We start from the raw sequence: 12,576 nt of genomic DNA, 5'->3' as shown, positions 1-12,576 counted from the left end.
GTTGGATCACAAGACCTCAAGTCCTGATAACAGATTCCCAGTTGCAACGCAATTTGTAGCCCTGTTTATAGAACCCAATTTTACAAGTAAAATTTCAATAGTAGAATCATGGTTTTAGAGAGATCGCTTTGATATTTCACTAAAATCAAGTCTGGACGCACTTTTGATGCACGCATAGGAATCGCTTGAAAACATGAAAACTGAAGAAGAACGAGTTTCGCTCGGTCAAAGATTTCTACAAAACGAAGAAGACATTTTAACTAGTGGCACGATTAATGCGTATGACATTTCATCATTACCCTACAATTACTCTGTAACAAGTGTATACGATGAGCGGAGCGTTAAATGGTTTAAAAATGAAATTCTGAAGAAAAAAAACAGTCATTTTTCCCTATGGATTCTGGCGTTTAGAAATAACACCTGAGTCCGTTTTTTCCGATTTTGCAACCATCGAGCAAATAAACGACAAAGTCGGAATTGTACAAGTGTCTACTAGATCTCAGAATCGTCCTGGACGCGCGACGATGGCGACGAGAGAAGTACGCGAAACAGGAACGTTAATGCGATCGCATTGCGAAGAGAATTGGAACGAGAAAGATGTTCCTCGGCCGAGAATTTTGAAAAAGTGTCAAAAGTGACAGTTAGGAAAAAGTTTGATACACTGTCGAGTAAAGAATAGAGGAAACACCCTGCTCGTTCGCTGAGGACGCGAATACTGCTTAGAAAAAGCCATCACCGCACGTGCCAAAGACCAAGATTCAACGTACTCAGCTGAGGCAGTTTCATGATTCTTTCGAGTCCGTTGGTACTTATCCTGGTGCATCCATAAAGATCGATGCATTTCAGGTGTTTCATGCTCTCTGCGATCGTGTAGAGCCCTTTGTCCGTCAGCCTACTACACTGACCGATGTTGAGCGTCTCCAGGTCATGCAGCGTCTGGGCAATCTTGCAGATCCCTTCGTCGCTGATTTGGCAGGCAGACAACGAGAGGGACTTTAAGTTGAAAAGTCCTCGGGAAATGTGAACGAGGGCCTGATCGCTGATTTTGTCGCAGAACGACACGTCCAACGATGATATTCTGCTGCCGCCTTCCGCAAGATAGGCCATTCCAACGTCCGAGATATTGTCGCAGGATCGAAGATTTAGTTCCCGCAGACTGGGCATTTTGGCCAAATGTTTCACACCCGTATCGCCTATACATACGCAAAACGAAAGATTGATAGATTTCAAAGTGGTTAGACCAGTAGATATGTGACGAAGCGCTTCGTCGGTGACACGCTGGCAATCTTGGAGACTAAGATACTCCAGCGCAAAGTTCCCACCGGCTGCGTCGAAATCCACGATACCAGCCAACTGTTCCATTAAAAAACTAGCGCCAGGTGTCTGGGGATGAATACCGGCCAAGTAAGCGATACCGTCGTTGCACACTTGCCAACAACTTCGTAAATCGAGTCTCTTCAGTTTTTTTAAATACCACGATATGCACAACAGTCCGTCGTTAGTAATGTTCCTGCAACCGCCGAGTTCAAGGTGCTCGAGATTCTGCAGATATTTTGCTATCCAACTGAGAGAAATGTCCGACACTTGTTTGCACAGAGAGAGATTTAGTTCCGTCAGCGTAGTGTATTCTTGAGAAAATGCTTTCATCAGAGCCAAGTCGTTGACGTTATAACAGCCGGAAAGGTTCAGGGACTCCAAGTTCGGTACGCCTTTCAAAACATCGCCCAAGCCTCTTCTCAGCGACAACACTTGGACCCTTTTCACTCCCCTCTTGACGAGACTAGCGAATAACGCCGGTGCCTGTTTCCTCAGATGCAATTTCGCCTCGACTCCTCGCCAGACGGACCTGTGATACGCCGCATCCCTCCACGCGACGCACACTTGTGCCGCGCGTCCTTTGTCCCTAACCTCCAGGTAACTAAAAATCAGTGCCAGAATTTCAGGATAGAGACACGAGACGTGAGTGCTAGTCGCGATGATCTCGCGATTTGCCTGAGACTGTTGTCTTGAAAGGCCTTGCGTATACGCTGGCAAACTTGTCGCACCACTCGTATAATGCGCTGCGTTACTCGAATTGTAAAGAATAGCCTGACTCTGGGACGACGGGATCGCCAGGTGCGGCTGGTGTAATTGGTAATAGTGTCCCGAACGGTGGAGCAACGTTGTACCTCGGTTCGGCGTTAACGCCGGAAGTTCCGTCATCAACAGATGACTTTCCTCCATATTGTCCAGTATATGTGTACATAGACGCGATATACACTGGTATAGACACATATACACGGGTCTTACTTACACACTTGTTCGACTTCGGGACGAATTCTTGTTTCTCTTTCCGTCCGTAGTCCCCTCTGTTGCCCTCTAAGAATTTCTGTCTTTATTCCGCCGACTTCGTGGTCTTTTTCTTCCGTCTCTTTCTTTCTGCCTTCTTCCTTATTCGATAATCTCGAATAATACATAACACATATTCTGACCGAACGAACCCTTCTGCAGGAATATTAATTTGAACTTGACGCGCTTCAGTCAGCTCGCTGTTGCTCCGATCATGTCGATGCATCGATGAAAACGACTTTTATCTCTTCCCAACGGATGGAAATTCTTCAACGTTAAAGAAAAGAATAATGTCGGTTGTTTTACGGTTTACGGAAACATCACGTCGCACATGGAATACCAGCAGCGTATTTTTTTTCATTCGCGTTTCCCTTCTTTTACACGTTTTTCGTTCCGTCTTTGTCCTTTCCTGGGCTTCCTTGTTCGCTCGCTCGCTCGTTGACTCGCTTCCTCGCCGCCTCCCCTCCCACCACCTCCCTCGCAACCCCTTCTCTTCGTCGTCTCTTTCTATATACGTACAGATATGTGTATATATTCATCTACAGTACATAGACACGCGCGCGCGCGCGCGTCTCCCTCTGTGTGCACAAGTACTTTTTTCTTCCTCTTTCTCTGCTTGTTACCGCCCCACCTCTTCCTCTCACTATCCCTATCTTTCTCTCGCCCACCGCGGTCAGTTTCTTCTCCACTATCTCGCTTGTTGCCACACTGAACACCTCTCTTTAGGCACGCACATCGTCCGTTACGCTCTTCTCATACAGGTCGACGAAATTCCAACGAATCCCCAGCAACGTATAAACTCTAGTCTCTCCGATCAAATCGTATCCGTTCTTACTCTGAACAATGTACGTGTCGTAAAAGTACTCGCGCGGCCAGCTTCAAACCGACATCTCGATAAAATGTGAACCGGTGCGCTGCCAGCCGCGAACTGTTGTTCCAGTTGCCCATACTCAGATGTCGTGTCGTCGCTCTGTAATACAGGCGGAGCGAACTCGATTTCAGCGAATCGTTGATTGGCTCCCGATGCGCAACCACGCGTCACGTGACTGTGGCGGCGAATATCGATTCGGGTTGCGCTGCGGCGGCATTTTTAAGTTTTCGTCGAAAAGGGCGGGGGAGGGGGTATAGGATCGCGTACTGCGAACCACGTTGCGACCACCACCGTTCCTTCAATTTTCCTCAAAGTTCAATCGTCTTTTTAAAATTTCCTCCCAACCCTTCTTGTTTCGTCCTTTCCTTCCTTATTTCAACCTTTTATATTTCCATTTACTTCGTTATAATTGTACATCAATTTGAAATAAGAGGTAATATTGTGTCTGAAAGACAGTTTTTTCTAACACTCGAGGATACACACTTTGTATCATATATCTGTTTTAACAAGAAGTCTTTTGAAACAATACGAAGAAAGCCATTTTAAAATGCACGATTATTATTACCTGAGAAAGATTAAGAACAAATATTTGTATACTCTGATCATGTAAGCAGAGATCCAAGACGCGTGCTTTGCTTATAGAACTATGCTTTTACATTCTTACTTATACTCGACATATTTTGAATATTTCTATTCGTAAATAGATAATAGATAATGACTCTAAATTACCTTACATGTATAATGTTGACTGCTGTCATTATAATGTAATTCTTGGAGTAATACAACTAGAATTCGGAACACATTCAGTGACCTTGAGTTCATTGAAATAGTCATAGCTGTTCTTTTACATAATTCTATATCTCTATGGCTGAACAAAAGACTATTAGTCAGAATTACTAGTTGTGCAGAGATTCAATATTATATTAAATATTACTAGTGCTTTTCTGCAATACTAATCATTCTGACTCATACTTTTTTGCCCACCCACTAAAGATATATGGATATATATAATACTCGATGTATCTCAGAATCGATCGTGAAACATAAAGGTTCTTTTATGTTAATAAATTTATGGCATTACAATAATTGACAAGTTAACCACGTGGTAAACGTGTTTAAATCAAGGAATTAATGTGTCTACTTTTATATAAATATTCATGTATAATATTAAAGGAATCGAGTGGGTAAGTTTCATCCTTTCCAAGATTCGCCAATAAAATTATCATCTTAATATCATAACTTAGAACTATTGATTTACAAACTGACTGAAGTTACAGTTTACCCAATTTGTTCTTGATGAACTTTCGGTCTAATAACTATTTCAAATGCAAATTAAAAATAATATTAATAGATCACTTTGTATAGAAGTGGATATTATAAATTCACGAATTTTTATACCTTTTTATTATTTGATTCTCTCATTAATAACCTATTGAATTTAAATATGTTATAAATTTGAAAACAATAACGTATGGAGTGAGATAACAAATAATTAAGGAAAAAAATACGGAATAATTATGTGTACACGTAGTTCTATTTATGTATTTATTTATAGTTTCAAGTATATAATAATTCATATTACAATGTTATAACTGTATAACAGTAAACAATATTGAATATAATTGATTAGAATACTTGTGATATGCCACTAAAACTGGCAGGTAGAATATTTACACATTATAGAATGCCGCTTCATTGCCTTGTTCAAAAGATATGTTGTACAGATAAAAAAATTGTAACAATATCAATTGTGTTAATTCATAGGGACTCATTCATGACGGTATTACAGCGGCAGCTGGGTAGATATCCTAACTATTATCACAGATGGAAAGAAGACATTTATCATATTACTACAGCATGTACAGAGTGTAACATAATGAGACATGTACCTCAGGAATGGAGTCAACGTTAAAAAAAGAATTAAATACGTTAAAAAAATTCTTAATATCTCACAGTGTATCAAATAACTGTGTATTTAAAAAAGTTAACAACAATACTGATATTCAAATACAATTTAGTGTATGTACCTCTTGCAAAAGTAAACACAGAAAAGCAATTAGAAAATAAGAGCAATACGTTTATACAAACGTGTTATTGTTTTTTTTTGTACTTTCCTATATATGATGTTACACCCTTTATAGCATTCCAATCACATTGTAATTACTACCATCCTCAACAAATTATGGTATACTTACATGTTTATCTTTCCTGCTATAATAAAAGTTTAAACTTTATGCTTAACAAAGAACAATTTGACTAATAACTTTCATTCCAATGTTACAGTTATGGTGACCAAAATGTACACAAATGTAAAAGATCCTATCAAATAATTGTTTTCTTTCGCCATACTAGATTTACGTTAAAATACTATGACAATATAGATCGCTCGCATCATATTTATGAAGACTAAAATTTACATACATGTTTATTGTTCAATATTATTGCATTAGCACTGAACGAACTGCACAAAAATATTGTTACATTAAACAAATATTTTATTAACAATATATCAAAAAACAGGTTGATATTTTACTTATAATGGGAAGAAATAAATATTTTATTGTACTGAAACAGAATCTTTCATTTTTCATTATTGTGGTGCAATTCTTCCTGTGCCACATGAAAAGCTTGCCTCTGTTATACCGTAAATACCTTTTACTGTTTATTTTAATTTAATTTGTTTAGAGTGCACTAGAAAGCGTCATCAAATCGCAGGAACCTTACACAATAAAATATGCTAAGTTATCCGTTAATAGCATTAATCGCCTCTGGTTGGTTAAACACTAAACATAATGTATGTAACAGTATTCGGCTCTTGTTATGGTAACTCATTAAAAAAATTTGTCCGTAATTACTCAAATCTCATACATATGCTCATATATAATTATATATATGTATATTTATTCTATTGAACAAAATTTCGATAGTGCTCTGTACAATGAATGTTACTTCACCTTTCACTTTACATCATTTTGTATAAATTATGGTATACAAAGCACAAATAAGAAGCAATTATATTGCGTTGTTTCTTTCTTATTCTTGTACTAATTCTTTTGTATGTTATATGATACAAATGGGTCTTTATATTTTTTTTCATTGCATTAAGAGTATGCAGTAATGGAAAGTATGTTGCGTACAAAGTTATTCTCGCTAAATGAACACTACACATTCGTAATATTTGCATCCTATGTGTATTGAATGTTACTAGCATCAAAGTATAATTCTATAAGAATACAATCTTCGATGTGGTAATTTAAATACAAAACTTAATAGTTTTATAAAACATTGGTGTGTTTGATATTTGTAAATTTTGTTGTTGTAGCATACCCTCTTCTTATTTTAATTTACGTCTGTAATTGTATTAAATGATATTGACAGCAGATCTCATGCTTGTATGATGCTGTTAACAACATTTCTTTTTATACTGTTTTGTGCTTTTTCTCAGGTTTACTGTTTCACTGGTTTGTACAGCTTGTCGTTCCTTCCTTTCTTTTTTGGTCCTAAGCACCTGCCGTGTTATTGCCATAAACATCTAAATACAACAAATTAGTGCAAGCTGGAATTAATTCATAATACTAACAGAATGTTACAATTAATCGTTTTATTGCATGCTAGTGATCAAAACAAAAATATGAATTTAAAACAATTGCCGAGTAGACACAAGAATTAAAACTCAGTAAAACAGTTGCTGGTTTATAGTTTTCTGTGTAAGCTAAGAAGAAACATGTATAAAGTATCTTTTAACACACAGAAATGAAAATATTACTTACTTCTTGAACATTAATATTGTCTTTCGCAGAAGTTTCAAACAACTGAATTCCCATTTGATTAGCAAATCTTTGAGCATCTTCTGTTAATACCACTTTTTCATTTGGTGCATCATTCTTATTCCCTACAAGTACCCTGTTAACTACATCACAATTTTGTTCGATTTCATGCAACCATCTCTTAACGTTTGCAAAGGAATCACCACTAGTCACATCATACACAACTATAACACCGTGTGTTCCCCTATAGTAAGTAGAAGTTATTGTCCGAAATCGTTCTTGTCCAGCTGTATCCCATATTTGCAGTTTTACTCTCTCACCATCTATTTCCACAGTTTGTATTTTAAAATCCACTCCAATTGTTGTTATATAACTGCCATTAAAAGTATTGTCAGCAAATCGTAAGAGCAATGAACTTTTACCTACACCTTGAACAAAGAAGCCAAAAAGAAAATATTAAATGGGTACAATAACACAATAAAAGTGAAATGTTTATTTGCACAATAAAAATAATTATTATGCTTATCGAAATTCAATGTTGAACTGTGTCACCATTTCTTTAGCCATCTGTACCATTTTTCAACTAACTTTTAAAAACTATAGTCAAGTAATAAGAGTAATACAAATACTATTTATATGAAAAAACAGTTCAGTTGAGAACTCAATAGATATAAAAAGAACATATATGATATGAAATATTATTTGTTTAATTAGGAAATTTTAACGTGACTACATAAATGTAATTTAAATCATAAATATACTAACATGTTTGTAATATGTGCTTAACTGAAAAAAAAAGTTCATGTAAAGTGCTTAAATAGAATTAATGGCTTTTCAAAAACTGATATTTATTAACATGACAGAAAATACAGTTTTTTACGAACTATAATTACGATAAATAAATAAATGACATGCTACAGGTTCCCAATCAAACTGTAACTTTCTGTAACGCACTTTTTTGTATGAATATATTTTTATAGTTGAACATATTTCATATAAATGAACGTTTCTGTACTTACCACTATCGCCTATTATTAGAAGCTTAAATAAATGATCATATTCCCGGGCCATTTTGACATGTATGACGTGCAAGTTTATCAGAGGTTCGCTCTCAAAAACAGTAGAGAATATGGACGATACGTTCACTGTGCCGTAAATTATTTCGGTTAGATGGGAGCAGATTGACAAAAACGAAATGTCTGAGTTTGTGCAAATTGCGACAAGGCTCGCGGCTTGTCCGTAGCAGTCCGTAGTAAAGAACTAATAGTATCAAATCAGCGCCATGTTTATTTTCTGCGATATCACAATTCATTATCACTACGGAGAAAAAACTATATTCGTTAAAGATGACGCTTATGCCATATCAACTTGTAACAATTAGCGTATTTCATTTATTTTAAAGGCTGTACTTTTATGTATTGATATTTTACATGGCGTCCAATAATGAGTATTGTTTGTCCAAAGAAAAGTACATTTAAGAAAAAAATCTCCATTAGACGGTTTTGAAACATTGGATTACTTCATGGAATGAATTGAAGTATTCAGTTACCTTATAATTGTTTGTTTTTATTAAATATGATGTTGCACTTTTATTAGTAATTGGTGCAAATTTGTGGGAGATAGAATACAATGTATTCATGAAAGTGTGAATTACAAATATATTTCTTGCTATAATTATAAGTTTATACCCAAATATCAAATTACCGTCATTGTTCCCCACAGATTTTCTATCTATACTTCAAATATCAGAGCTCTCTGACAACAAAAATGGATACTGGATACTTATGAAAATGAAATAATTAAAATTTAAATCTATATTTTTATCAACGTGATAGTTCATTTGTGTAAAATGGAATTTTTTAATATACACTTATGTAATTACGAAATATGCTCAGCTTTTATATATCGGATTGTTCATATTAAAAGTAATGTTTACAACAATTTACATATAAATTAATTATATTATTACATGTTCGGGCACAGCCGACTCTAATACTAGCCGCAACTAGCCGTAGTGAACAATGTGGCAACACCGCTCAAATGAGGATCGGGAGTTCTACATACATATTTTCAATAGTATAGTCTGGTAGAGTCTTGTACTTAGTATTATAATTAACGTTATTTCTTTATATAAAATCATACTAATCATAGTATTTTTTATAAATTATGTATAAGCAATACATAAATCTCATAACTATAGTAAGTAGAAGTAATATAGGAGTATACTTAAATATTTATAAATGTGGTATATATTCTGTGGACACTTGGAATAGTTTGATGCATTATATTTGAAATATTTACAGTGGCTTCAAGAAAATATAAGTGTGAAGCATGATAAAACCATCTTTGAACTAAATTGAAGCATTCAAACGTTGGGTAAAGATATGTATAAGTTAATAGAAACCTGAAATAGACAAAATTATTTGTACAAAGCCAAACAGGTTAAGCGAACAGGTGGAAAAGAGGATAGATCACAGATGCATGTATGTATCTGGAAATGCTAAATAATGTATATCTGATTGAATACTAATATATGTTAATTTACATAAAATATGTTTAAGATTTACAGATTGCAAAAATTGAGATTTCACATTACAATCATTTATTATGGCTTCCATTATTGCATACATATGAATAAACAGGATTATCACTTCTTCAGTAGGAACAGAAAGACCACCTTTTTATAAGTGATCAAAATATACATTGCCTACAGTTTTACCTTTATTCTCCACAATTAATAATCAACATGTATGGTGATTTAATTTTTTAGCTACACAATGAGGCCCATAACTAGATATGTTAATTTTAATCGAATCATCTACAACACAGTTAGACAAGTATTCAGTATCGAAGATTCCTAAAAAAGAAATTACATCAATGGAAAGATCATAAAAATTTTGATTTCATTAAAAGAAAACGAACTTGCCGATTTTGTAAATATGTGTTTTAATCTAATTGTTTTTTTGCACGAATTGCTTCATTATATGACACATGGTAATTACAACTACATGAAAGTCTGTAATTTCCAAATTGTTTCTCTAATTTTTCAGTTGTAAATTTTCCAGTTAAAAGATAAAATTATGATAGAACTTCATTATTGTGTGTAAGATTGAAGCCAGATGCTATACCTTATGTATGTAATATTTTATGAGTGTGTGACATGAAGAAAAAACCAGGATGAAGAAAAACTATCAATCACAGTTGAAAGTGATGAAGTAAAGGAATGCAAGAAATATTTAAAAAATAGCACGCCTGCAATCAATCGTTAAGTCATTAGAAAGGAAAAATTACCATCATATTTGTAAGGAAAGGAGTAATACTTCCAAAAGTAAACGATTATATTTCAATACACTTGTTTTGTTTTCTGGTCACTATATACATATATAGTGTTATTATTGACCCTCCATATAAAAATTTCAATGATACGCACATATTTATAAAAATAAAACAATATTTTGTGACATTATGAAACACATAGAGACAAAATTGTATGATTCACAGTTAACTTAAAATGTATGGAATTCAATTGTACAGTTTTAAATTTTGTCGCGGCATGATATAGATGGCAGCACTATTTGACCAGTACAAGATGGCTGAATGAATCCGACCCTCCACCCCCCTGAGATCGTCACTCACGCATTCATTAGTCTACTTTATGCTCCGTCCTTCAGATCCATGATTCTTATACACACACCTCGTCGGTGTGGTTCGAGCATAAATTTTTCTATATCTGATTGGTAGCTGCAATGATGATATTGTACCAATTAGAAGTCGATCCGTAGTTAAAACCGTTAAAACACTTTTTGCTCCTTTATGATGGTGGGGTGAACCAGGGTGAACAAGTGCTATTACTTAACTGTATACATACAACTGTATATAAAAAAAATAAGCAAAGTAGTAGGTTTACAATACTTTTTTATTTTAATTTTTTATAAAATGCGAAGATTTTGAATTTTGATTGAACTAACACTGTTTGTAACTGAAAATAAGATAGACTAGAACATCTCTTGGGAGTGCGTATAGATTATAGTTCTAACCTGTTCTAAGTTTTAAAAACCGTTATTTAAAGCGTCGTTTTTTACATGATTATTATATTAAATTGACACTAACTCAGTTAGGAAATAAAAAATAGATTGTATACATACTACTGTATGTATAGTTATTCAAATAATTAAAATTATGTGTTATTACGTTTTATGTTTCATGATAGAATTTTAAGTGTTTTGTTAATTTCAAATAATCATAAACAAGAAAATGTCAGGACCAATGGTATTGTGCCAATTATGGATGGGTGGAGTGAGTAAAAGTTATCTATGCTTAAAAAATACATATATCTTCTGTTATTGTGAAAATAATTCTAGAATTTTGTTTGCTTTAGTTTCCTTGTTATATATTTTATGTAATATTGTTATAGTTAGAGCCATATATGACAGAAAGTTTTATAATGAATGCATTTCACAAAATGGGAGAGCAACCGCAAACTGTTAAAGTAATGAGAAATCGCTATACGGGTGAACCAGCAGGGTATTGTTTTGTACATTTTCCAACTGATGAAATGGCACTTGATGCGATGCACAAATTAAATGGCAAAGTGATTCCTGGTTCTAATCCAGTAAGAATTAAATACTTATTATATAAGAAGTTATAATATTGAATGATACATGTTAATTTATATTGATTGCACATTTTATAGGCTGTAAGATTTCGATTAAATCATGCTAGTACAACAGGAAAACCAGCAGCTGAAAGAGAATTTAGTATTTGGGTTGGCGATTTGTCAACAGATGTAGACGACTATTCTTTGTATAGAGCTTTTGCAGCAAAATATAATTCAATTAGAACTGCAAAAGTAATTTTAGATAGTTCTGGATTTAGTAAAGGATATGGTTTTGTCAGATTTGCCAATGAAGAAGAACAGAAAAACAGTTTAGTAACCATGAATGGATATAGAGGACTAGGAACAAAATCGCTAAAAATTTGTAATGCTGTTCCTAGACCATGGAACAAAATATCAGGGTATGAAAAAGTTATTTTAGAATATTCGTTTTATGAAACACAAATTTTTTTATATTTTAAATATCTAGATCTACCCCTCCACAATCATCATCTGATTATACAGCATCAAACATGAATTCAGATGCGTATAACTACTATGATACATCATCGTACTGGAACAGTTATAGTGCATGGCAACAGGGTTATTATGAAAGTGAACCTACATCCGATGGATATAATAGTTACATTTCAGACCAGAAACCTGAAGAAGATGAATTAGAATTAATTGGTAAGATCATGCTTTTATGCAGTTTATATTGTATAATAACATTGTGACTGTGTAACTTAATTTCAGAACATACAGAATTACCATTTTTATAACCTTCTATTTTACAGAGCATTCAGTTCCTGTAGATATTGATAAACTTAATAGAGAAATAATAGAACAGGATTATAATTTATGGGATGCATTGGAAAGTTCAAAATGGATTCCATGTGACACACTAGAATTATGTTATTAAAGTACAATTTTTATATTTCATATTTATTCATCATTTCATTAATGATCTAAGTAAATATTTAATTCATGTACAGAAGTCATACTATAAAAACATC

The 12,576-nt window shown here is 34.1% G+C and overlaps 3 protein-coding genes across 4 annotated transcripts; 1 reads left to right on the top strand and 2 right to left on the bottom strand.

Moving 5' to 3' along the window:
* LOC107191920 (F-box/LRR-repeat protein 14) lies at positions 1-3,244 on the bottom strand. The gene has a single exon (XM_015581068.1). The coding sequence runs from the start codon at positions 2,272-2,274 to the stop codon at positions 733-735; it is 1,542 nt and encodes a 513-aa protein (XP_015436554.1). The 5' UTR covers positions 2,275-3,244; the 3' UTR covers positions 1-732.
* Positions 3,245-6,579: 3,335 nt separating this feature from the next.
* LOC107191945 (ras-related protein Rab-35) lies at positions 6,580-8,218 on the bottom strand. Its single transcript, XM_015581096.1, has 3 exons — positions 7,986-8,218; positions 6,970-7,394; positions 6,580-6,731 (listed from the first exon to the last, which is right to left on the bottom strand). The coding sequence occupies exons 1-3, from the start codon at positions 8,035-8,037 to the stop codon at positions 6,603-6,605; spliced, it is 606 nt and encodes a 201-aa protein (XP_015436582.1). The 5' UTR covers positions 8,038-8,218; the 3' UTR covers positions 6,580-6,602.
* Positions 8,219-10,784: 2,566 nt separating this feature from the next.
* On the top strand, positions 10,785-12,482 carry LOC107191963 (tRNA selenocysteine 1-associated protein 1). 2 transcript variants are annotated; one of them, XM_015581117.1, is made up of 6 exons: positions 10,785-10,863; positions 11,177-11,262; positions 11,381-11,578; positions 11,660-11,982; positions 12,051-12,250; positions 12,358-12,482. In XM_015581117.1, exons 2-6 carry the CDS (start codon positions 11,221-11,223, stop codon positions 12,480-12,482), a joined length of 888 nt encoding a protein of 295 aa, XP_015436603.1. In that variant the 5' UTR covers positions 10,785-10,863; positions 11,177-11,220. The 2 variants fall into 2 exon arrangements, with proteins under 2 accessions (XP_015436603.1, XP_015436604.1); XM_015581118.1 differs by having other exon boundaries at positions 10,786-10,824.
* Positions 12,483-12,576: the final 94 nt, after the last annotated feature.

Source organism: Dufourea novaeangliae, unplaced genomic scaffold (assembly GCF_001272555.1).
Source record: "Dufourea novaeangliae isolate 0120121106 unplaced genomic scaffold, ASM127255v1 scaffold248, whole genome shotgun sequence".
NCBI lineage: Eukaryota > Metazoa > Arthropoda > Insecta > Hymenoptera > Halictidae > Dufourea > Dufourea novaeangliae.
Note: the sequence above shows the minus strand (reverse complement) of the source record. Positions and strands in the feature narration are given on the sequence as shown.